Genomic DNA, 26,833 nt, shown 5'->3' with positions numbered 1-26,833 from the left:
CGTTTTTCGATGCGAGCAGAATGGAATGAAAATTAGACTGACTGCCGGCAGAAGAGCTTGCTTTGTTGACATTTTACAGCGTGCTTTGTAAAGCGATATCACTGATGTTGGTAGTAATATTACGCTGGTTTCGCGTTAATAAGCAATTTGGCAGGTAATTTAGCGTTGGATCGACGTAACTGAAAAAATAATTTTCTCGATTGAATGCTGCGTCGAGGAATGCAATAAAGCGTCAATATTGAACAATATTACATAACAATCGTTATTAGGTACGTGCGTTTTTCATGTACGTTCCACGAAAATACGTTGCGGTATATTAATATTTTTTTTTGCTGTCGTAGGGGCTAAAACCAACGAAAGCAACTTCAATTTGCAAAAACGTTTCTCCTGAGCTTACGATTTGGTACGGACGAGTTTGGTAAAAAAAAAGTGTCTCTTTTATTGGTTTTCAGGACTATGACAAAAAGACGAAACTGCCTGCCTCAATTTTCAGTTTTCATCTAACTTATTCATATCAATACTTTAATTACATTTTAAAGACTCACACTCCTTTAAACTTTATGTTTCCGTCCACACAGCAGCCGGTGCTCCAACGTCCGATTCGTTCCAGTTCCCACCCGTTTGCAGTGAGAGCAAATGAAATGCTTGGATGTCGTGTCTCAAGTGGCCACTTGAAGACAATGTTTCACTACTTGCTGCTCCCACCTGGAAGGGAAATGTTATCTTTGGGCACTACCATAGTGAAAAGACGCTTTTTTCTTTTCTTGGAATAGCACTCGACTCTACAATTATGCTAATTTTCACTTGTGTTGTCGCAAAGTGGGATTTCTTTCTAAGGAATGAGATAATTAGGAATGTTTTTAAAGTTTAACGATTCGCATTACTAAGTAATCCTATTATACTAGAGATTAATTATAACCACGGAAAAACAAGGCTGGATAGATTACCGGAAACTGCCACGAGTCCTGCATATACGTCGCAACGCAGAGCATTTAAGTTTAAAGTATAATATGCTTCCGGTTCCAAGTGGTAAAAGTAGAATATAGCTCTACACATTACAGCTTAAAATTCTTTGCTTTTGATTTGATACAATTCTCAGACTGACGAAAAGATCGCTACAAGAATACCCTCCCGTTACCCTTCCCAGTTTATTCAAGTCGTTACCAATGTAATCGCATGAAGAAAAATCTTCGTCCTTCCGCGGGACTGACTCGCATGCTGTCTCATTCATTCCTTGCAAATTTCTTCGGTGATTAGTCAGTCGTTTAAACGACGTCGTCGAGACCCGGTGGAGACGTCGGAGGTGGCGTTACCGGTGCCGCATTCTTGCCGCTGTGTATGCAACTGGACCACAGAAGACCCCCGCAGGACATGCTTATTACGATGTAGATTACGAACAGGAGGATCGCCGCGATCAGGCAGTACATCCGAACCGATCGCCAGAACATGGTTCGAGCCAGGTTGCGCGACGTCTGGCGGAATGTTACCGACTGTGAAGCAGATACGTTTGTTTGTTAATTGCAAAATAAGCTGAATTCTGCTTTCAAAAACTCACATTATTTCGTAGATTCTCCGTCTGGTTGACCAGCAGTTCCAGCCGTTCGCCCCGGTTCGTGATGTTCTCGATGTTCTTCACCATGATGTCCTTGAGTTCGCCGATCTGGCCGTGCACCTGGCTGATGGCGTCCACGTCCCGCGATTCGCTGTAGTGCTTCATGTCCTGGGCCAACGTCCGGGAGAACTCGCTGTTCATGGCGAACGCGATCGCCGTGGCCACCGTGAGACCATAGGTTTGGATGAACTTTTTCTTGATCTCGGTCAGGAAGTAGAAGGCGCGTGATCGTTCGAAGCCCTGGGGAGAGTAAGAAGAGTTTGAAGTTTTGTTGAGCTATAAACTAAGCAGTCTCAATGGACATTACACTCAGCCTCCGGGCCACTTTGGAACCATTCGTTCAAGTACAAATTATTTATTATTTCAAGTCTTCTTACCAAAAGAATGTGAACCAGATCAAACGAATACCGCTTTGTGTTGACATCAGACAATCTGAGCTATTTTCATATTCATATTTCAAATAAATCTAGAAAACATATTCACTCTTCCAAATCAACTAAACATAAATCAAGCGGACCAAAAGTGCGCTAAATTTTGATAACATTGCTTCGAAATACATTAACTGACTTGAATTGCCATAAAAAATGCTGATTATTTCTCTCCACGCTGCACAGCGGCATCGTTCTAAGCCTTCATTATAACAAATTATCCCCAATCACAAATAATGCCACCATGACTCAAACCCACAGTTTCCCCCGCCGCCGAATAGATAGCAGACAAACACCGCATACTCACATCGTCCGTAATGCACATGTAGATGATCCTATTCTCGCAGATGTAGTGTATCAGATAGTTCCCGTGCGAGTAGGTCAGCTTGTGGTCGTCCAGTTTGATCTTCGGTATGATCTGCTCCGTCACCTCGGCGAAGTTTCCGACGCACTCGGCATACTTGGCCAGAACGGTGGGCCCCCGCGTGATGACACTGTACAGGATGGGCATCGTGCTGGAAAAGTTCCGAGAAGAGAAGCAAAGACGGGGTCAGCGTACGCAGCAGCAGTGCACAATAATCGATTTATGGAATGCAACCCCTCGAGTTCAAGATCGCACCGGTTGAGACGGCGTCGATAACGCACGTACGCCTTATCGCTATCCGGAGGGAGATGGATTAATAATTTGATTTTCCACTTCGTGCAGCGCACAAGCACTCGGGTGCGAGCTATGCTGGTTGACGTTCTGCGGAACAGCGATAGTTGCATGTATACCAATAGTTCGGCGAAGCCATATAAGATTCTGGCTGCCGCAGTGAGTAGTCGACTGGGCCATTCTTCAGGACAAGGGATGGCCAGAGCTACAGACTTGCTATGGTGATGTCGAAAGCGAGTGCAAGTTTGACCCCTAGAACAAAGAGTTCTAAACTGTATTGTTATTCATCGCTAGCAAATACATTACATATTAGCTTTGAATTGTCTTTTGGCAACAATACATGCTCATTGATTCTAATTCTTGGAGTATCATGGAACAAATAATTAATCAAAATATCTCATTGATATTGAAATACCTATACCTACATATCTATTGAAATTCCTGTGGTTGTGTTTTAAGAAGTTTCATTATAAAGGGCAGAGACGATGGTATTATATAGAGACACGCGGAGAGAATAATAGCAATTCTGGCTTCACGGCCAGCAGACAAAAAAAAAACGGTGCGATCGGCAACTTAAAAATTGTTAGAACTTGAAGTGACTCTCAGTGTGAGCAGTTATTTCTGTTTGCTAACTACATATTTTCTCTTCTTAGCACATTTCTTTATATTCAAGAATAAATATGATTTACCATATAAATTTGCTATGAGAACTCTGAAAACACTTCATTTACTGAACTATTCAAACTTTTCATAATTCCTATAATGTTGACCACAATACCTATCTTGCATTTAGTAGCGATTGTAGTTTGTTTACTTTGCTCGTTTGTTCGCGTTTGGTGGTTCGTTTGGTACTTTCGGCTTCACTGTTTGCGGGTCTATATCTATAAACAACGTCTCTGATAAAGGGTGGAACGGTAAAAACTTGGTTGATTTTAATTCGGTGTATTTTTTTTAAATCAGGTCTAAAAACCTGGAACACCCTCATTGCCATTTACAAATCAGTTGTCAAAATGGCGTCGAAACAATAAGTACGGGTATTAAGTTGTTCACGCTTAGCAAAACCCCAATCTTTCCTACGCAAATCCTAAAAATAGCTGAGAGTGACGTCATACCAATCGATGAAACATTAGTCAAGGCACAGCCCCGAGTCCTAAATGATAGGTTCACAAATTTAAGCAAAGAAGTAATATTCAAAACTGTTTGATTTGAAGGCGTTTTTAATCTGTGGGTGTGGTGTATTTTTCAAGATAAGTAGCTCTAGGGTAAGGGAGGTATTTTGGACCACATTTAGGAGATGCCAAACAATTTTCGAATAAAAGTTAGATTTTGTAATTTGATCAATTCTATGCAACTAAAAAGTGGCGAATACTAGGTAGGATTTGTGGATAAAAATGTTGTAAATCTCACCGAAAGAACCAAACTATCATAAATTCTGAAGATATGTAAGATTTAATTTTGGACCACCTGTTTTCATTTTGGACCACCTATTGGACATATTTTGGACCACTCGAATATTGTATTGCTTGCAAAGTTATGTTATATAGTGAACTCTCCCCCTGATATTGAAGGGACCATCGAGTTAGGGAGGTATCGATATACGGAATATATTTATATTTGGCCGAATGCCATTTAGTCGAATAGTTTAAATTTGTTTCATAAAGTAAGAGAAGTGAGATGTTAGAGTGAATAGTGAAAGCAAGAACTGGGAAGATAGAAATGAGTACAAAGTAGTGAGAAGTGAGTACTAAGAAACGGATGTGAGTATTAAGAGTGTGATCTGTGCAGTAACATGTGAGTAGGGAAGTGATACATGGAAGTGAGAAGGAGATGTGATAGTTGCAAAGTGAGGATAGTGTGATGTGAGTAGTTAGTTAAACAGAAGTACGGGTGAGCAATGAGAGATGATAGTTGGAGAAGAAATGAGATGTTGAGTAGTGAGAAGTGAGTGGAGGGACATAAGACATAAAGAAGAAGAAGACACAAGAAGGAAGATGATAAAAGAAGGAAACAGAAAAAATCGTTTCTCACTTCTCGTTCCAAGGCTCTCTCAGTTTTCACTTTACTGCTACCTTCTCACCTCATTTCCCATTATTTACTTCTTACTTCTTTCTCACCTTCTTCTCCACTATCCACTTCTCATTTCGCACTTTTCACTATTTATTTCTATCGCACATCTCACTTTTCAGTACTACTGAACCAAATGTCGCACTTTAACTTCACTTCCCACTATTCATTTACCACTACTCACTTCTTATCCTGGATTTCTCACTGCTCACTTTAACTCTCACTATTCATTTCTCACTTCTCACTTTGCACATCTCACTTTTCACTCCATACTTCTCATTTTTCACTTTTCACTTCTCACTTGTACCTTCTATAATCTCACTCTGACTTCTCTTCTCACTTATTACTTTTTGCTTCTATTATATATTTCCTTTCTTTCTTTTCACTTTTCACGTCTCGCTTCTCATTTTCACTTCTTCTAATTTCTTCTAATTTCTTTAAATATCTCACTGTCACTATAAACTTTTCACTTTTCACTATTTTTTCACTCTCACTTCACGCATCTCACTCTCACAATACTTCTATTTTTCCTTTTCACTTCTCACTTATACATTCTTATATCTCACTTGAATTCTCATTTCTCACTTACCACTTTCTCTTGTAACTTCTAACTTTTCCTTTTCAATTCGCACTTTTCTCTCCTCACTTTGAGTTTCTCACTCTAACTTCTCACTTTTCATTTTTAACCGCCACTAATCACTTCTTACTTCGCACTTCTCACTCTTCATTTCTCACTTTTCGCATCTCATTTCTCATTTTTCACTTCTAACTTCTCATTTCTTACTTCCCACTTCTCATTCTCACTTCTTCGCTTATCACTTTTCATTTCTGACTTCTTATTTTATCGTGCATGTAAGTGTTCAGACAAATCGAGTTAGCGAGGTAAAATACATTGGAAATTACTTGACTGACTTGAGAATATCGAGTAAGGAGATATCCACTTACGGAGGAACGCAGTATGCTAGATTCAAGGGACTTGAATTTCATCGAGTAAGGGAAAATATTGAGTTACAGAACATCGAGTTAGGAAAGTTCACTGTATTAGATTAAATAGTGATCTCCAACATTTTCGCTTTTTTATCCTTAAAGTCCTTGTAAAGAATACATTTTAAAAGCACTTAAAAGCTAAGAACAATCTACATACTAGCTAAGGTATTGAAACTTATTATTACAATTTGGTACAGCATTATCAAAGCAAAACAAACGTGCGGTCCATGGCGTGATGTATGCACCTGATCATTCCTACCCTGCCATATTTTTTTATGTAGTGTGCCAGATCTGTTCCATTTGCGTCATAGATAGTATTGGGTTGCCGGTGCTTCTTGCTCCTTGCACATTCTTTTCCGAACGAAACATAATTGGAACGCGGAACTCTGTTGCATTGGCAACAGCACGGACGGAGAGCTCTAGTAAAGATTGGTTCTTGACATGGAGCTTTCCTTACGATTTTCGATGGTAAATGAAAACAGTTACATGTTCATTTAATAGACATTTTCTAGGGTTTACATCAATGAATGGTAATTTATAAATGCAGTATGAACAGTATTTATGAATGGTTTGATACTAGGAAAAATGGTTGTTATACAAAAGTTTTATAATTATTACTATTTTCTGTATTTAAATAGCCCTTGGCTTGCTCACCTCTGGTAGCAAAAGGCAAAAGTTTATGAGATCTAGAACTTAAAAGAAGATATATCGAAAATATGTTCGGTTTAATAAAAATGAACCTATTTTGGACATGCCTCAGAATACTGATTTAAGCTTAAATGTTCGCTCGATATATGAAACTGCTAAAATTAGGTTTTAATAAGTTCATAACATCATCACATGTTTTAAATCTATGTACAAATAAAACAGCTTTTGAAACTTGACTTCAATTTTACAATGTCGTCTTGGTTTGATCTGATCCGAATCAACCAAGTTCCATGATGCTCCCAGCCGCAGATCAACCCAATTATGCCCTCTGAGTATTTGTCTTTTACTTGCGTCTCAAATCCACATATGAGATGTTATAAGATCTCCTAATTCTCTGAGTTTGAATCAAATGGTCTATCGAATCAACCAAGGCTCATGAAGTCCCCAGCCGTGGCATCAACCCAATTATGTCCTCGAATATTTTTCACTTGCGTCCAGTTTCAGGTAATTGAGATGTTGTAAGATCTCCAAATTGTTCTGAGTATGAGTAAATGGTTCATCGAATCAACCAAGCTTTCCATGAAGTCTCTAGCTTGTCTTTCACTCTTGCGTTTCAAATCCAGGCATAGGAGATGTGTAAGATTTCCAAATTGTCTGAAGTTTGAGTAAAATCTACCGAATCAACTAAGACTTCCATGATGTCTCAGCCGCGGTATCAAATTGAGTAAAATGGTCTATGAATCAACCATATCCATGCTGTTTCCAGCAGCGGTATCAACCAATGATGTTCTCCGAGTCTTTAAGTTCCACTTACGTCAAATCTAGGCATAGAGATGTTGAAAGATATCCAATGTCCTGGAGTTGAAACAAATGGTCTACCGAATCAACGAATGCTTCCATAATGTCCCCAACCGCAGCTTCAACCAATTATTTCCTCTGTGTATTTGTCTTTCTGCGTCACAAATCCAGACATATCAGATGTTGGAAGATTTCGAAATTATTCTGGAGGGTGATCAACGACGGATCAGTGTTTAGCCTGCGGATGATCATTGATGTATTCCGGGAGTACAACGCAGACTTACAATTCTTGTTGGTGTATCGGTAACCACCCCCTCTCCCTATTTTTTAATGATAAAGGACATCAATGTGCTTGCTTATAGTTCCATTCTAGTGTTCTTCCGTTTATCCTGAGGACACCATTACTAGGACCTGATTGTACCAATTTGATCAATGATGATCGGATTTAACGAGACGCGCCCGAATTCAACTTCGACTGACAAAGTGATGTTCTTAAAGAGTTTTTAGAGTAATGTTTCATTAACAACATACACTGTCGGATGATCTAATTAATAAACAATTAAGATCATAAATAAAGTACAACATCTCGTATGCCTGGATTTGTAATGGAAGAAGACAAATACTCGGAGGTCATAATTGGGTTGGTAGCGCGACTGGGGACATCATGAAAAATTTGGTTGATTGAGACCATTTGATTCAAACTCAAGGACGATCTGGAGATCTTACAACATCTCAATTGCCTGAAGCTGACGGCGAAAGACAAATATTCAGAGGACATAATTGGTTGATGCCGTGGCTAATTCGGAAGCCTTGGTTGATTGATAGACCCTTTTACTCAAACTCAAGACAATTTGAAGATCCCCAACAACTCAAATGCCTGGTTTAAGACGCAAGTGAAAGATAAATACTGGAGGACATAATTGGGTTGATACCGCGGCTGGGGGCATCATAGCCTTGGTAGATTCAATAACATTTACTCATACTCCAGGACCATTTGGAGATCTTACAACATCGCCTCTGGGGCCCTCTTAGCTGCGGTAAGACGCGCGAGGTTGGGTTCGATTCCGGTGCCGGTCTAGGCAATTTCGGATTGAAATTGTCTCGATTCCTGGCATAAAAGTATCATCGTGCTATCATGATATACGAATGCAAAAGGTAACTGGCTTGAAACCTCGCAGTGAATATGTGGATGCTTAATGAACACTAGTGCGAGGCGGCTCCGTGCCAGTGTGGGGATGTAATGCCAATAATAAGAAGGAAAAGAAGAACAAATCGCCTATGCCTGGATTTGAGACGGAACGCAATTACTCAGAGGACATAATAGGGTTTATACTGCAACGAGGACATCATGGAAGCCTTGGTTAATTGATAGACAATTTTACTCAAAATCCAGGACATGGAGATCTTAACATCTCAAATGCCTGGATTTGAGATGCAAGTGAAGATAAATATGGAGGAATAATTTGTTGATACTCGGCGGGGCATCATGGAAGTCTTGTAGATTCAATGGACCATTTACCATACTCCCGACCATTTTAAGATCTTACAACATCTCCTATGCCTGGATTTGAGACGTAGGAAGACAATATTCGGAGGACATGATAGGATTAATTCTGACTGAGGACATCATGGAAGCCTGTTAATTGATAGACAATTTTACCAAAATCCAGGACAATTCGGAGATCTTACAACATCTCAAATGCCTGGATTTGAGACGCAACATAAAGATAAATACTCGCAGGACATAATTGGGTTGATACCATGGCTGGGGGCATCATAGACCATTTTACCAAACTAGGACAATTCGAGATCTTACAACATCTAAAAGCCGGATTTGAGACGCAAATAAAGATAAATACTGGAGGATATGGGTTGAGATATATGACATCATGGAAGCCTTGTTGATTCTGTAGACCATTTGATTCAAACTCAGTACAATTTGAAGATCTTACAACATCTCATATGTTTGGATTTGAGACGCAAAACGAATACTGGAGGACATAATTGGGTTTATAATGCGGCTGGGCATCATGGAATCCTTGTTTTGTTCGTGACCATTTGATTCAAATTCAGTACATGGAGATCCTAGAACATCATAATTTGTTATCACACATGTTTCGTATATAGTTTACATTTATTTTAAAAGTTCACAGTAGACAACATGCTTGAAAACATTTTCTGAAGCTTCATACATGCTGTAGTATAAACAGGTTCTTAAAGGCACCGAATTATCATCGTATGCTAGTAGGGATGCTCAAAATGTGTTCTTATGTTCCAGGTGATGTCTTTTAATGTTATTTTATCATTTCTATCATCATCATATGAAAAGATATCATTTTTGGTAATGAAACATAAATAAGTTCCAGAAGCGCATTTTTCTAGTGAAAATTGAACACCTAGATACAATATTTTGCCATCACCAGAAACTGAAGAAGGCAAGAGGTTGGTGAAAAAACTGAGAAAATCGGTTGAAAACCACTGAGATATAGCCATTTGAAAATTTAGTTACAACGATTTTCTGCACGAATGTATCCGCTTAAGTTTTTTACGAATCAACTCTAGTGTTAATAATTGATATATTTTATAAGAAACAAATGTAGGAGATACCATGGATAGTTTCTTTTGCAATAAAATTTCAAAGTTGCATGTTTATTTAGTTTTGTGTGATATAATGCAAAATTCATCCAGGTGGTCCAAAATATGAGCCTGGTCCAAAATACAGCCGTTATCCTAATAACCAATATATTTACGTAAAAGACTTCTTCCTAAACGGGTTAAACAAACTTGATGATAACAGTCCAAACATTATTACCACAATTTGCGTAAACAATTTAGAAATAAATATTTAAAATAAGCTATCTATAGATTTTTATCAAATGTCGGATTTTTTATCAAAGCAAACGTGACTGAATGATCGTCCCAAGTTACCAACCCTTAATTTCAACACCGAAATCCATGTCCCATCTTACTAACCCGAGTCAACTGCGGGTGTATCAGTCTCCCCTATTATATTGTCGCAGAAAAGAATACGCACTCCCACCTAAACTGCAATTCTTAGTTTGCTTGCCTGGTTTGTTGGCCTGTACCAATAATTCCCTTTAGAAAATAGACGCCAGCACCGAGCAACAAGAGTAAACATTAAGAGGTCCATCACGAACGATGATGATGATGCTTTGGCTGAAAAGGAATATCCTCAAAGGCATGGTCAAGTCAAGTCCTACCGTTCGCAGTTATGTCACAGACATTATCTACTGTTCGTTTTAGGGAATTAACCAGAAGGTCATTCATCCCCAAAGACTGCACACGGCAGAAACTGCATCTTTTATACACAAAGAAATCTTGCGGTGGACTCGAAGGCCCGTGACTTACATCATTCTGATGTCTGTGTTAGAAATACACGAACGGAATTGGTTACATCTGAAAATTTTACTGGTTTGACAAGAATTTAAATCCAACAGCTTATCGTTAATAATCTTAAGACGGAGGTTGTCCGAATCGATTGATATAGAATATTAAAATCCATCAAAAGATAAAGGCGCTAGTAACGTTTGAAATCTTCCTTTAGCGTAACGCTTTCGATTTCCAAAAAAAAATGACATCCGTATAGTAAAGAAAGACGTAAGTCCTACGTCAAAAAGACACACACACATTGTCCTTTCCTTTTAATACAAAAATGAAAAAGTAATGTTTCTCAAGATTGATCGAACATTCGCCCGATTTTAAACATACATCAGGTGAATTTTTCAGCTCGGTTCGCACATGCAGCACTTTTTCGATTTTAATTTTAAAATAGTTAGAGGTTCAAAAATCTGGGTTCTTTGGGAAGTTTTCAAATAAGCCAAAGAATCCATTGAGACAACAAAGGAAGAGGTAAACCAGTCAAGGGCTGAAAACCCTATAATAAATAATTTAAAAACGAATAAAACGATTTACAATTTTTGACGGGAGAGGTCAATTGTTTTGAAACTCTACATAACTAGGTAAACTGTTCCGCTTTCCATCTCACGGAACATATATTCATCTCATTGAGAAACAAAGAAATACAGCACCAATTCAGCTTCTTTTTGCTGACATGCGTTCTCACCTGCTGAAAATAAAAAGAAACAAATCAAATTGCTGTCCATTGATTTGTTTTTCGTAGGAGGCAGTTTGCCGAATACCGTTCGGATGAATGCCATTTGACGGAAAGTTGTTGGGCGAATATACCATTCGGCCGAATAGAATTAGGCCGCAAGACATTTGGCCAAAAGAGTCATATGCCGAATAAGTCAGAGTACAATTCTGTTAAGAAAATTCATTTGAGCTTTTATGGAATGTCTTCACTAGTCATAAGACGAGTTTGTACAATCCATTTAATTCCACCACTCAATTGTAACTTGACAGATACGTATTTCGACATCAACAGTAAGGAATTAATGGGATTGTTCAAACTCGTCTTATGTCAGAGTACAAGTTTGTTCGTGTTTGTGTTGCACGCAGAACGAGCGGGTAACGAAAATGTCGTTCTGCTTTGCGGGTGAGTAAATTGATAAGAAAATGAGTACATTATTGCTGGAATTCATTAGTGAGTAGAGGGGCAAGAGTGCGCGTGGGAAGAGTACGTTTTCGATTTTTGAACTTATAAAAAGATAGACTAGCAGCACTGCATTAGTTTGATAGTATTTCGACCAACTATTTTCATGTGTCAAACCATATACTGAATAAATTTTAGGGCTGACGCAGGAACGGTGGGGCAAGAGTACGCATGCGAACATTTAAGTTCTGTTGTCAAACCCGTATCTCCGGCCGAAACAAGATACTTTCAAAGTGTAAAGATCTAAAACACAGAAAAAAGGGACAGGAATCGAAAATTATCACAAGTTCTACTTTTAAAGTAATTTGGTGTTAGAAAGGACTGAAGCAAAATAATAAAATTGTATTTGGCGGCGGCTGATCATCGTCCGAGTGCCAGCGAGGGACTCTAAGTGAAACTATGCACCATGGTCCTCCGGAAATTTAGGGGGTTTGGTGTCAGGCCCTGCAAGCCAGCCTTTAAAAATCATAAGCAACGAACAATCACAAGAGAGTACGGACCGGAACCATCGGCGAAGACCACTGCGACGAAAAGGACAGCGATTGGAAACTCGGTTCGTGACTGCAAATCTCCAACTTCATCGGAGCACGCATACTCGCCGATGTGCTCGACCGTGGATTCGGCATCGTAGCGCTGCAGGAGGTTTGTTGGAAGGATCAATGGTGCGAACGTTTAGAGTAATCATACCATCTACCAGAGCTGCGGCAACACACGAGCTGGGAACAGCTTTCAGTGATGGGCGATATGCAGGCGCGTGATCGGGTGGTGGCCGAGCAATGAAAGAATGTGCGGTTGAGATCAAAGGCCGGTTCTTCAACTTCAGCATAATCAACGTCCATAGCCCACACTCCGGAAGCACTGATGATGATAAGGACGCATTCTACGCGCAGCTGGAACGTGAGTACGACAGCTGCCCAGCCGACGTCAAAACCATCATAGGAGATTTGAACGCTCAGGTTGGCCAGAGGAGTTAGACCGACTATTGGAAAGTTCAGCGCTCACCGGCTGACGAACGGAAACGGCCTACGACTAATTGTTTCGCCGCCCAAGAATAGGCCATTCGCAGCACCTACTTCAACACAGCCTCCCGTATCGGTACACCTGGAGATTGTGGACAGAATCACAAATCGACCACGTTCTGATTGATGGACGCACTTCTCCGACATTATCGACGTCAGGACACATCGTGGCGCTAACATCGCCACTGACCACTATCCGGTGATGGTTGAACTGCGCCAAAACTATCCGTCATCAACGTTCGGTACCGACGACCGCCGCGGTACGACCAGAGCACTGAAGCAACCTGATCGCCACTGCATAGCGCAGCATCTTAGCGCGTTGCCGGAAGAGGTGAGCTGATGGCCCTCTGAGGACTGCTGGAATACACAAAGCAGCCATTTACGACGCAGCGGAGAACAACGTAGGTATTGGGCGAAGTCGACGGAACATTGGTTCGACGAAGAATGCAGACAGATTCTGGAGGAGAGACGCAGACGGCGGTCGCGCTGCAGCAAGGTACCCGCAGAACGTTAACGTTATAGACGGAAGGGAGACAGAAGACCGTCTTTTCAGGAGAAGAAACGCCTGAAAAGCGGAGGTAGGAGATGGAACAGCTTCCGTTCTCAAGAAACACGCAAGTTCTATCAGAAGCTCAACGCATCCGCAAAGGCTTCTGCCGCGAGCCGAAAAGTGCCGGGATAAGGATGGGAGCATCTTGACGGACGAACGTGTGATCGAAAGGTGGAAGCAGCACTACGAGAACATCTGAATGGCGCTGAGAGTACAGGCAGTGAAAGTCAAGAGCGGAGGAGATGATACGTCAGTTCAGCGGAAGATGGAAGCCAACCAGCCCCACCTTGAGGGAAGTTAAGGATGCCATTCAACAGCTAAAGACCAATAAAGCAGCTGGTAAGGATGGTATCGGAGCTGAGCTCATCAAGATGGGCCGGAAAAGCTGGCCACTTGCCTGCACAAACTGATAGTCAGAATCTGGGAAACCGAACAGCTACCGGAGGAGTGGAAGGAAGGGGTTATATGCCCCATCTACAAGAAAGGCGACAACTGGAGTGAGAACTTTCGAGCGATCACCATCCTAATGCCGCCTCAAAGTGATATCCCAGATCATCTTCCGTCGTCTGTCACCATTAGTGAAGAGTTCGTGGGAAGTTATCAAGCCGGCTTCGTTGACGGCCGCTCGACAACGGACCAGATCTTCTGTACGGCAAATCCTTCAAAATGCCGAATACCAGATCCCAACGCACCATCTGTTCGTTGATTCAAGGCGCATACGACAGTATAGACGCGTAGAGCGTAGAAAATATAGACGAGAACAGCTTCCTGGGAAGCTTACCAGACTGATCAAAGCAACGGTGGATGGTGCAAAACTGTGTAGATTTCGGGGAACATCCAGTTCGTTCGAATCGCGCCGGACTAAGACAAGGTGATGGACTTTCATGACTGTTGTTCAACATTCGCTAGAAGGTGTCATGCGGAAGCCGGGATGTAACAGCCGGGTACGATTTTCAACAGATTCCAGTCGATTTATTTGCTTCGCGGATGAATGGACATTGTCGGCCGAACATTTGAAAGGTCAGAACTGTACACCGCCTGAAACGTGAAGCAACAAAAGTCGGACTGGTGGTGAATGCGTCAAAGACAAAGTAACATGCTTGTGAACAGAGCGCGACAACCTGGGAAGCAGTGTTACGATAGACGGGGATACCTTCGAGGTGGTCGAGGAATTCGTCTACCTCGGATCCTTGCTAACAGCTGACAACAACTGTTGCCACCATATTCAAGGACCACCCTACGTGGGAAAGCTTGTGCTACCTGTCTAGATGAAACTCAACCTACATATTTCTATTGAATTCATTACTTTGTTCAATATATTCAGTTACAGTTTGAAGTTTGTAAGAAACGTGTACCTTTTACTCGACTCCGTTTTCCGAAATACTTCGTCCATTAATCAATTCCGTGAATTTCTTTTGGCTCCGCATTACCATATGGTCCTTCGATAGCCGGATAAGAAAAAGCGTAGTAAATCGCGTCTTGGAGATCATAAGTACGTAACCGGTCGTATCTTAGCCACCTTGCTTCATAGTGCTTTTACCAGCCGGTATTACTTTGTGCAAAGGACAGTGTGAACCAAAAGAAAGGTGACTGATTTGGACAATGGTGCATATTAGAAGAGATGGATAAGCTGATACGTGGAGCGTAAGTCGCTAGAACCGCGACTAAAAAGAATTGAAGATGTGGTGATAAAGCTTAAGCCAGAGGATGTCGAAGAATTGACATACAGAGTGAGTTAGATGCTTTAAGTGAAGTGTGGTCCATCTATTGCATTGTTCACAAGAAGATAATGGATGCTACTGTCGAGGAGATAAGTACGAAGAAACAGTGTCCAAGCAATGTTCGAAGAAAAATACATTCAGTGAAAAACCGTTTGCTGAAGATCATGAAGGTAGTTAAAAATCGTGAAATTTCTACTAACGGTCAACAAACAACTCGGAAGATATTATAAGCGCTCGCAGAACAACAAGCACAACTCATTCGTATGATGTCTACGAACATGGCTGCCGGCGGTGCTTCTACTTCATCGTCATTGCAAATCGCTCAGCAGCGTCGATACCACTCTCAGAGCTCAGGCTTCCAATGAATCTACCACTTTAGTGGGGACTATCTTTGAATGCAATCACAGTGATCTTTTCGATAGTATGGTACATCAGAACGTATCGCTCAAAGACAGCCCACAAAACGCAGCATATTATCACAAATCGCTAGTTTGTACGATCCACTAGGCCTAATTGCTTCTGTGGTCGTTAAAGCAAAAATTGTGATGCAGCGGATGTGGGAGCTGAATAGTGGCGACTCATCCTCCGAGTGAGTTATCTAAAGAATGGTTTGATTTGGTGCAAAGTTTCCCACTTCTCAATACATTTCAGATCCCACGAAGAGTACCGTTTTGACTTGAAGTCCGGACACCTAAGCACTGCTGAATTTTCAGTTGAATATTTCAAACGGAATTAAGTACTTGGCACTTAGTGATAGCACATCCTGTCAAGATTAACTTATCAAATTTGCTGTAGTGTACTGAAAATTACATTTTGTATGCACGAAATAGCTAATATAATCGAAAACATTGAACATCGCTTGCTTCGAAATCCGGACATAGTATAAGGGATGCTTCAAATACCGGACAATTTTGCTTCGAATTTCCGGACACTTCGATTTTGGCCTATATTGATTTTTTTTTGTCTTTATTAAGGAGACTTTCAGCCAGAGGCTGGCTCGTCTCCGGCCTATATTGATTCTCAAATAGTCAATTTAGTCCGTTCAAAGACAACTAGGATATATCATTCATATTTCTCGATTAATATAAATCCGTAAGGTATGGTTTCTATACACATTTGTATGGAAATCTGGCATCCCCCGGCTATGTGTACCATCCGAAGTTTCTGCTCGAAATTGACCAGGACTACCAAAAACAGCTTTTGAAACCAAGGGAGCATTTAACTTCAATATACAACATTAGGAATCTAATAATTTCATACATCCCCCCACCATCCCCCTCCTTTCATTTTTCAGGTAGAACGCTTTTGATATTTGACGTGTCTGCGGGTAATGATTTATTTTTCCAAAACTACCTTTCAAATTCAACGTGGATAAGCTGCAATAGATCATGAGAATCATTAGATAACCAAAATTCTTTTCTAATAAAAAATACCAGCAATAAATATGATAGGGGGAACTGTGCTGATTTCCATTTCACGCGAAACAAAGAAATATGGCACCAAACTCGTCGATTCTTTTTATCAACCTGCGTGGTCACTGCGGAAAAAATCACAAAATTCCTTTATTTTTTATTTTGTTGAGACGAATATGAGAATTAAAATTATGCATTATCTTATCATTGTTAGAAATACTTTGAAATATAGACATTAGTAGTATTTATGTGTCTTTTAAAATCCGTTTCAGTTTGCTATTAGAAATCAAGGATTGAAAGGAGCGAGCGAAAAAAATAATTCACAAAAAATGTGAATTGTTAAGAAAATACTTTTGAAGACAACCTTTCACTAGAAACTGAGAGCAAGTTTTGCTACTTGTGTGCACCAATATAAAGTGATACCATTTATAATATTGTATAAGTATATATCGATAAGCTGAGAAGCAATGTTTCTTTGGGTGTAGCAATCAAATCTAATGAAATTGTTACTATCTTGCTCATTACGAGATCATTTGATTTCAATTAATTTAACTGATAAGCAGTTATTTAACATCATTCAGCATGTCCGGAAATCGAAGCAATTGTAAAACTGCCTCGAAGTCGGACATACAAAATGTAATAAAATTATAAAGCTATGAATTCTCAAGCAATTTCTCTAAGTCATGACAAAGAGTTCTATCATATATTTATTAAATTACTAATACCTCTTGCAAATGATAGAATATAGAACATATGAGCTTAGTTTTTTAATGTTGAGTCTTAAGCTGCATTCTAAGAAAAACGAAATTCACCGTTGATTATGACATGCCCTCAACTTTTACCTCTAATTTTCAAGTTTTTACTACAGATCACGGATTACTTACATTTGTTAAAATGGTTTCAAGTCGTGAAATCTTTCCTCACTGATACCAAGAAATACTTGTTGGGATGGTAAATGTCAAATAACAATTGAAGTGTCCGGCTTTCAAGCGTCCGCAATTCGATGCAAAACGATAATCAGCATGCGAAATTGGTCTCGTTCTACTCTGCACCTACTGCGACGCATCCGATGTGGCAATGGGCGCTTGCATCTAACGCGCTTTGGACGTCATGGAATTACTCTTCTCATCTTCTGTGTGCCAAATCTAAACTGGCACCCATCGGTAATACAGATCAACAATACCTCAGCTAGAGTTGTGCCTGCTGTATTCTCGCGCGTCTGATGACTAATGTAAGCTGCTCTTCTCGATACGACTTCACGAGATCCGAGCATTTTCTGACTCTAGAGTTGTATTGGCGTGGCTAGCTGGAGGCGCATCAAAGTGAAAACTTTTGTCGCCATCGTGGGCAGATTTGTACATCATGCCATCGATTAACTGGTATCATGTTGGAACCCGACAATCCTGCAGATTTGATTTCCCGAGGACATTTCCAGGTCATTACAAAAATGTCCTCTGGTGGTTCGCCTGCCTGAATCCACAAGTATCTGATATCGCTTTCATTGAACACCGATGTTGATTGCAGTAAACAACGACAAATTTCGAGAGAGCAGAGTAACACTGCACTAGTGTGTCTTACTATATCGACAATACATTTCTAGAAGGGCTGATGATATATTACCGAATCTTAGCTTCTTCTCGAATCACCGCCGCATATTACGTTTCTCACCCTGAGTTCCGTGAATGACAGACTTTCTCCGGTCGAAGTCAATTTGCGCTTCGAAGTATCTACAACATATACGAGAAAGCTTTCCGAATGAAATCAGTCGGTTGCAGAGAAACCTGGAAGTTCAAGCGAAGCAGTTCATTACACTACTCCGTCCCTTTTGGACGAAAACGGATTAGTTAGGGTGGGCGGTCGACTGCAACACGCTGAGTTAAGTTACGATTCTAAGCATCAAATATTGCTTCCTCGACACTCGATTTGACATCGCTCATTCTCGTTAACGAGCATACGAACAGTTTCATTGGGCCTCAGTTGCTGTTGGCATCCTCTCGGAAGCGCTACTGGATTCTGCGGGATGTGCCTCCGTAAAGTATGCCGCGATTTGTGCAAGCAGATCCAGACCAACACCGATCCAGCAAATGGGACAGTTACCGCGGATCGCTTAAAGCCTCAACCTCCATTCGTACACAGGGTTGACATGCGGACCTGTGAATATTTTGGAAAAAACCCGCGCTGTACCTTCCAAGGTTACATTGCGTTGTTTGTGAGTCTCGGAACAAAGGCGGTACCTTGAGGCGGTCTCAGATCTTAGTGCATCAGCTTTCTGGCGCGTTACCGTTTGTCAGTCGATATGAGTGCCCTGCAAAATGTTCTGACAACGCAACAAACCTACGATCAGCAGCGAAAATACTCCGAGGTATGCCGTCAAATTAGCCAACGAACACAGCGCCGACGCATGACTTCCTAACAGATAAACAAGTGCAGTGGATGTTCATTCCGGCCGTTCACCTCATCATGGGGCTTATGGGAAGCAGGAATAAAGGTTGCAAGCTTCTTGGCAAAATCGGAAGCAATCACAACTATACATTTGAGAGCTGAGTACTCTTCTTCTCAAATTTCTGCCTGCATGAACCTCGTCAATCTCCAAATTTCAAATGATCCGAAAGATCCTCAACCAACACCTGCTCATTTTTTGATTGGGCGCCCCTAAACGCACTACCGGAGATAAGTCGCTAGAACATCAAATAGGATCATTAACAAGATGGAACTTTGTACAACGATGGCGCAAGAGTTCAGAGTACGTTGGCAAAGTGAATACGTGACCACTCTACAGCAACTGAGAAAATGGCAGAAATCACCAGTGAACGTTGCGTAGGTGATTTTGTATTGTAGGAGAAAACGATAAGCCCCAGCAATGGACGTTGCCGTGTCCTCCAAGTATTTTCCGGCACGGATGGGTTAGTAAGAGTTGTATCTGTAAAAACGGCGAATGGTATTTGCGCGACATCAAAAGCTTCGTCGGTTTCCTTTGGATAGCGAATATGTTCCCTATCTCGTGTGATTTAAATTACGCAAGTAATTTGGTGGGCGGATATGTTGCCACCTGTATTCAAGGACCACCATACGTGGAAAAGCTGTGCTACCTGTCTAGATGAAACTCAACCTACATATTTCTATTAATTCATTTACGTTCATATAGTTCAGTTACTTGAAGTTTGTGAAACGCGTGTACCTTTTTACTCGACTCCGTTTTCCGAAATACCCTTCGTCCATTAATCAATTCCGTGAATTTCTTTTGGGCTCCGCATTACCAACAACGTTAGTCGTGAAATACGAAGGCGCATCATCTGTGGAAGTCGGGCCTACTACGGGCTCCAAAAGAAAGTGCGGTCGAAAAAGATTCGCCACCGCACCAAATGTGTCATGTACAAGACGCTTATAAGACCGGTTGTCCTCTACGGACATGAAACACGGACAATGCTCGAGGAGGACTTTGACAGCACTCGAGGTATTCGAGAGACGGTGCTTAGGACCATCTTTGGTGTGCAATATCGGTGGCGGCGAAGAATGAACCATGATCGCGAACGGCGACCCAGTATGCGAAGGGTGCTAAAGCCGGAAGGGTACGATGGGCAGGACATGTTTGCAAGAATGCCGGACAGCAACCTGAAAGATGGATGTCGCTTCCGATCCGAGCAGGTACGAGACGGCGTGGAGCGCAGCGAGCGAGATGGCAGACCAGGTGCAAACGACTTGGCGAGCGTGAGGCGTATCCGAGGATGGAGAGATGCGGCATCGAACCGTATTGTGGCGTCAAATTGTTGATACAGTGTTATCTGTTTAGATGTTAACTAAATAAATGAAATGAATAGTCGAAAACACAATTTCATCTAAATGATAATCTTTAATCAAAAGAATCATCCATAATTACGCAACGCTGAGTTGGGGGGTTAGATCTATGACGATTCATAGAATTTTTAGGATTCATATAAAAAGTGTAAGGTAGAGGAGGGTGATGAATTGAAATTTTCCGTTACGTAATTAGTGATCTTGTATATATATAAAACAATGTGTAATCGACCACGAGTGCATTATTTCTCTTGTTTGGACAGCAGAACATGCCGATCGGCGAAATATTGTGTTCTGCCGGTAAAGTTATCCGATCACCGGAATTTTGTTCTACTTCGTGGTGTAAGTTGATCAGAAATGAAATTTAGTTCGCATCTGTGTGTGTGGTCGATCTTAAATCATTTAGGTTCTTCGATTGTTTTGTTTTAAATCAAACTACACGCTATATACGGCAGACCGTTTACCAAAACGAACCCTGCCATACTCCCTACTCCATATCAACATCCCAGTGATTTATGAAGTGCAGATGACCTGTCGGCTTCTATCAAGCGAGTATCACGTCAACAATTTCACCTACCGTAATTATATCGGACACGGCCGCTGGTATTGTTTATTTTGTGGGTCACCAGTTTCAATACTGAAGATGATGTTAGTCCCAAACTTCATCTATTGGTTCTTCTGTGTAATTACAGCTGGCCTGGCAATAACGGAGTAGCAACCGTTGGCGGTCAATCATGCTCATGCTCAATAAAACAATGTTTTTCGTGTGAAAGTTCATATTTCGAGGACCTCCCTCTCTTACAGAGTTACGTAATCTCTAAACATTATGTATTATAATTTCAATAAACATAAATTAAATGTTATTTACTCTTGTTGAAAGTTGCGTATTCTCTCCTTATCGATGCTACTCTACCCCACCGGTGGGCAAGAGTGCGTTTTAAACATGTCTTGCAATAAGGGTTCTACTAAAACGAATAACAATGATTTCATTTTTCCACTGGGTAACATATAGGAAGAGTTTACGAATCGTTGATTATGATACGATATGCATAGTTGCTTCAAGGGCTACATAATCGATTGAAAACTAAGGCGTACTTTTGCCACTCTACTCTACATGAGAATGGATGGCAAGCTCCATTAATTTGGTTCTCTGTGCAATTCCGCAAGTACTGGTTAATACTACACGGTGAATAATGAACACGCTCAATTTAATCTGTTCTATCTATTGAATGTCCAAACCCAATCACTAATGATTGGTAGTGATATTCTTTTGATTTCGGACATTTCAAAAGTGTGTTAAATATAGACAATACCAAAACATCAACACTATTGATTAAAGTGCTTCTCTCTGGGAGTTGAAATGGTTGGCACTTCGATCAGCACCAATAATCTCTCACTAGATTTGGAAGTGATAGTTATTGCTTTTAAGATGATCAATATTGGTGCTGTTCTAAAATAGATGACAGTTTGTACTAACTGTTCTGCTTTCTTCACAAGTATATTCAAGTGAGATGGAGTCATGGTAAGGTGTAGGACTTTCAAGCGACGGTACGCTAATCAAATCTAGACTTCGGTGATTATTTTTTATTTTTCTAGTTTATAATCAAAATAGTGTGATCAAATGGAAGTGCTGGTCTTTGAATTTAAAAAGGTCAGCTATCAGTTGATTGGATTCTAAAGTAGTGCATGAATGTAAATAATTTCGGACTGCATATTTTTACCGTGTAGCAACTATTCAGTATAAACTTAAATTGTAGGTAATAATGTTATGCTCATGTTCATAGGTCATTTGGCTAATAAGAATTTGGCCGAATAGCTTTGGCGAGTTGGTCATTTGACTGAACATATCATTTGCCGAGCAGGACATTTCGACGAATAGGTCATTTGAAAAGCGAGAAAGAGTGTGAAAAGGGAGACGGCTTACTTACTACTTATTTCTCTTCGCCGTGAAAATGAGTGGTGTGAAGGAAAAGACGTCACACTACTCACTATCACTTCCATTTTCAAATAAGAAGTAAAATGAGCAGTGAGATCTCTAATCTCATTCTTATTTCTCACTTACTTAAAAGTGAGACGTCTCACTACTCACTCTACACAGTGAGTAGTGAGAATGAGAGGAGAATGTAAACACCCCACTTTCACTCCTCACTCTTATAGTGAAAGAAAGTTTTAAGGTGAGACGTCTCGCTTCTCTCCTCATTTCACTACTTCTGCAAAAGTGAGAAAGTGAAGTGAGTAGAGATAGCTCACTTCTACCACTCGTAAAAAGTGGAGTGAGACGTGTAACAACGCGCTTAACACAGTGAGATGAGAAATGTGGAGAGAAGTGAGATGTTCTTTCACTCTTTTCTCACTTTTCACTGTAAAAGTGAGAAGCGTGAAGTGAGTAGTGATACACAGACAAACGGACGAAACTGTTAGTGAAAATAGTTCGTCTATTATTCTACATCTTCTTATAAAAAATCTCGTCACCGAAAAAGTTTAACACTAATGCCATCGTTGTACAATCACTAAATCTATGATGTATCGACAACGCTTCTAACGAAGCCCCTGAGTATCTTCTTTACGTCAACGTAATCTTCTTCAAGCAAAGCTCACACTTGAGTTTTAATTTAGCTTGATAACCAACAATACTATTAAACTAAATTGGAAAACAAGTAACTATGGATACAAAAGTAGAAATGCTATCATCTTCCAACTTACGTAATGTCTGATAGCTTGACAGTAAATGATGTCTTGATATATGAATGTTATGAATCGTTACAATCATGTGATGCCATATCCACGACTTCTTCTCAAGCTCCGTAGAAAGAAGAATATGGGTATATTCCATCGCAAGAATGGTTGACTTCTCATATGCCACCTGCAAGATTTAGAATGTCAAATTTCTATATACACACATTTAGATCAATTTTATTGACAGTTTCATTTTTCAATTGGTCGTTCTGTCGCAACCATACTGTTTATGCCATTTAATGCTGCCAGATCGATAATGATAGTGATAGTGAATTCTTAAATGGTTTGAAAACTAAATAGATCGCTTACCGAAGTTGGATTTGTTTGCAAATGTATTCCTGTCGTCCTGATTTTCAACGTGATTGAGAATATTACTAACGAACTGACTGATTCTGCATTCCTATTTTCAAATTCGTTTACTTTGGGATTGAAACCGTCCGGGTGTTTAGGGTTGTCAATGGTCTCAGGAGTTGAGATAGGTCGTCTGCCTTCACTGACAGTCTGAAGGACGAAACAGAATCATCCAAAGGGCTATAACATGTACATTTAATCCATTTTTCAGGTACTCTCAGTTGTTACTGCTTTCCATTTTCATCCTTGAGAGCTACAAAATTTTGATTGCATCCTAGACACAATGCTGGAAAATGGTAACTTGTAACTTTCTTCAAGCTAAATAGGATTGGATCGACTGGGATACATTATAAATTCGACCCAACCAAGTTCAATAACTTATTGTCTGGATACAGCTAGAGATTATAGATGAATACACTGCCCAGATTTCATAGTTGACGTATCAATGATCAGAACGTAATATTACTTACTATGCGTTTAAGGGTAATTTAACTGCTGTTACATCGATCGATGCATGATTCAAATCTAATTAAGTTTTCACTGAAATGCGTTAAATTGGTAATGTTTGTCCGTGAATCATCTCAGTTACATCGGAAAGTGAATGGTTGATACGTCAACTATGAAATCAGGCAGTACAGTAATAGGTGGGTGAAAATTCATTTTCAGTGCAAAACGAAAACACACCTGGCTGGCTCTCCCATACTAAAATCCAAGATGGTGAATCGAATTTGGCAGATTGGATTAGTGGTGTATTTTCTTGGATTACAGTGCAGCTAACCAAGCTCTCGTAGTTCATCAAAATGGCAATAAATTGTTTATTTTGTGCATTAATGAGACGCTTCTATGATGCAAATAAAGGTTGCCTCAGTCGAATAATTTTCCAAGCGTCAAATGCCAAAGGGCTGACTTGCGCATGGTGGTGATTCACTGCTCACTTTCACTGTAAGTCAGTCTCACTTCACTTCGCACTACTCCACTTCCACAGTGAGAAGTGAGAATTGAGAGTAAAATGAGACTTCTCTTCTCCCTAATTTGTCACTTCACTGCGAAAACTGAGTAGTGAGACGTCTCACTCACACTACATACCTTTTACAGTGAGAAGTGAGAAAGCAGTAGAAGTGGACATTCACTACTTTCCTTCGTGCTTCCCTACTTTTACTGCGAAAAGTGAGAAATTAGGAAAGAAAAGTGAGACGTCCACTGCTCACTTCTCATTCACTGCTCACGTGAAAGTGAGAAGTGAGTAGTAAGATATCTATCACTTCACACTCTCACCTATTTTCACACTTAAACTTTTACTAACTGTAAATGTGGGTAATGGGTAGGAGAAGTCCACACTCACTTCTGCGCATCTCAATTTTTACATTATCATCTCACTTCTCACTTTTAGAAATGCAAAGTGTTAAATGAGACATCTCACTACTCCCTTCTCACAGATGACCTATTCTAATTGACATGTTCGGTCAAATGACCTATTCAGCCAAATGTCGGTAATAATGACCATGATTCGACCGGATGACCTGTTCCAAATGTAACGCTATGGCCGATGCCCACGTAGCGTTTTTTCAAGAAGATCGATTTTAGAGATGAGACAATGAAAATCGATTGAATTTTGCGTTTATTTGCATACTCCAATATGTGCATAAACACATTTAAAATCATTTTTATTTGTGAGACTTTCTTTATCTGGTACGTAGCCTGAATATTGAAAGTTATTTAAAGTATCTTTAAACCAAAACCATCATTTTACTTTTTCGTAAGATTCAAATTGTTCTCCAGATATAAAATTTGCACATTTTATTTTCTCTAGTAAAAAGGCGCCAGTTTCGCTAAGCTGGAGCTCACGCTAGGCTCGATGGAATCATTTGATGAAATAAATAGTTAAAGTTTCCATCGATCAACAAATAACTCCATACTTGACGAGATTAACAAACTTTCCCTCTTATTCTTTCTCATATTTTATCATACCCGTCTCAACTCTACATTGTCGTCTACCTGCATATGACATGTGACCACCAGTTTGCGAAACGCTGTTGCCAGACGATCGCAGAAGACCAGCAGCGCACCACACAGCCCAACCAAGTGAGAAATACTCGCATTTCATGTCGTCTTATCAGCGACTATTGAGCTGCTCGGCGCTGATGTGTACGCAGTGCATCTCGCACTAAGCTCGGTAAACGACATCGGAGAAGGTTTTTGAATTTTCTGGAAAACAATGACTACGAAATGTAAACACGCGCCAGACGTCGCCTCATCCTTCGTAGGGCGTATAGAGTGCTCAAGGATGAATCACTTCACTATGTTATGTTAGTTATGCACCTCCTATATGGTGCATTCGAAGCAGGAAGCCATTGTCTGCCGCCATCCCAGTCTAAATAATACTTACCAATTTTCAAATTATTTCCTACGCAAAGGTCGCACCAACACGATTAGTGTGGAACAAAGATTTCACTTTAACAGCAAAACGGGGTCAAAGAACATCCATTCACAACACTGGCCCAATACGACATTTGCCTTTTCTCGTGTGTTTTCGCACTGCAGAGCTAAGAATGTTTAACTAAATCACAGCTTCGATAAAATTACAGTACACAAAACCATTCAGCATATGTGACTCAACACGATTTCCACGGGAAGTACAATACTGTCTATTCGAAACTATGGTGAACAGTTATTTGCTAGTTTCCGGGGCTTCCGCGAATTTTAATCACATACAATCACTGCAAAATATTGTGATCCGTAAGCATCCTCATATTTTGATGCACTTCACGGCGTAGAATACGATACTGAGCAAAATTACAAGTACCTGGTGTTGACAGACTCTGATGACAGCAGCTGTCAGCCATTGTTGTTGCTACACTTGACATAATGGCAACGCTGCTGCCTCCATCTTTTATCTCGACCGAGAAATGGACGGCCGTTGATTTGTGTACCACAGTTTTAAGGTGCCTTGGCTTCTTATTGGATTCAATGGGAATCTTATTAGACTAAAAGTCTAATAGCGAAATTAAATGGAAATAGGACTTATCTACAAACATATCTTACTGGACAGCTTTTATATCAGAGCGTTCGATTATTGTGCTGTTTCTCACTGTGTATCAGTTTAAGGCTCAAACTACCGTCATCCAGTCATTGACGAGAAAGACAGCCACGTGCTCGTACCACCCCCGTAGTAATAAAACTACCCACCGAGGAGAAAAAGCAGTCTCCAGCTGGATGGGGGAAGTATTTTTGTTTCAAAACTACATCATCCAATAGCGAAGGCATAATTATATCCGGTGGATGCTTCATTTGGTTGTATTTCGCTTTAGTTTCAAAAAAACTGCCTTTTGCAACATTTTTTCCCAAGAGAGGAAATCGACGATTTACTCTCACGCTCTCTGTTCTGCACAGCTGTTCAAAGCAGGCTCTCTTGCTACATTTAATCTCGTAGTCTAGAGCTCTGCTCGCTGTCTGGAATACCCCTCGTCTATCGACTCGCTCAGCG

The 26,833-nt window shown here is 40.4% G+C and overlaps 1 protein-coding gene across 1 annotated transcript; it reads right to left on the bottom strand.

Annotated features, from left to right (window-relative positions):
- Nucleotides 1–855: 855 nt before the first annotated feature.
- Nucleotides 856–26,127, bottom strand: LOC134211665 (vesicle-associated membrane protein 7). Its single transcript, XM_062688781.1, has 4 exons — nt 25,736–26,127; nt 2,348–2,555; nt 1,556–1,852; nt 856–1,490 (listed from the first exon to the last, which is right to left on the bottom strand). The coding sequence occupies exons 2-4, from the start codon at nt 2,549–2,551 to the stop codon at nt 1,266–1,268; spliced, it is 726 nt and encodes a 241-aa protein (XP_062544765.1). The 5' UTR covers nt 2,552–2,555; nt 25,736–26,127; the 3' UTR covers nt 856–1,265.
- Nucleotides 26,128–26,833: the final 706 nt, after the last annotated feature.

This window comes from Armigeres subalbatus, chromosome 1 (assembly GCF_024139115.2).
Source record: "Armigeres subalbatus isolate Guangzhou_Male chromosome 1, GZ_Asu_2, whole genome shotgun sequence".
NCBI classification, from domain to species: domain Eukaryota; kingdom Metazoa; phylum Arthropoda; class Insecta; order Diptera; family Culicidae; genus Armigeres; species Armigeres subalbatus.
The sequence above is the reverse complement of the archived record's forward strand: the minus strand, read 5'-3'. Positions and strand labels throughout refer to the sequence as shown.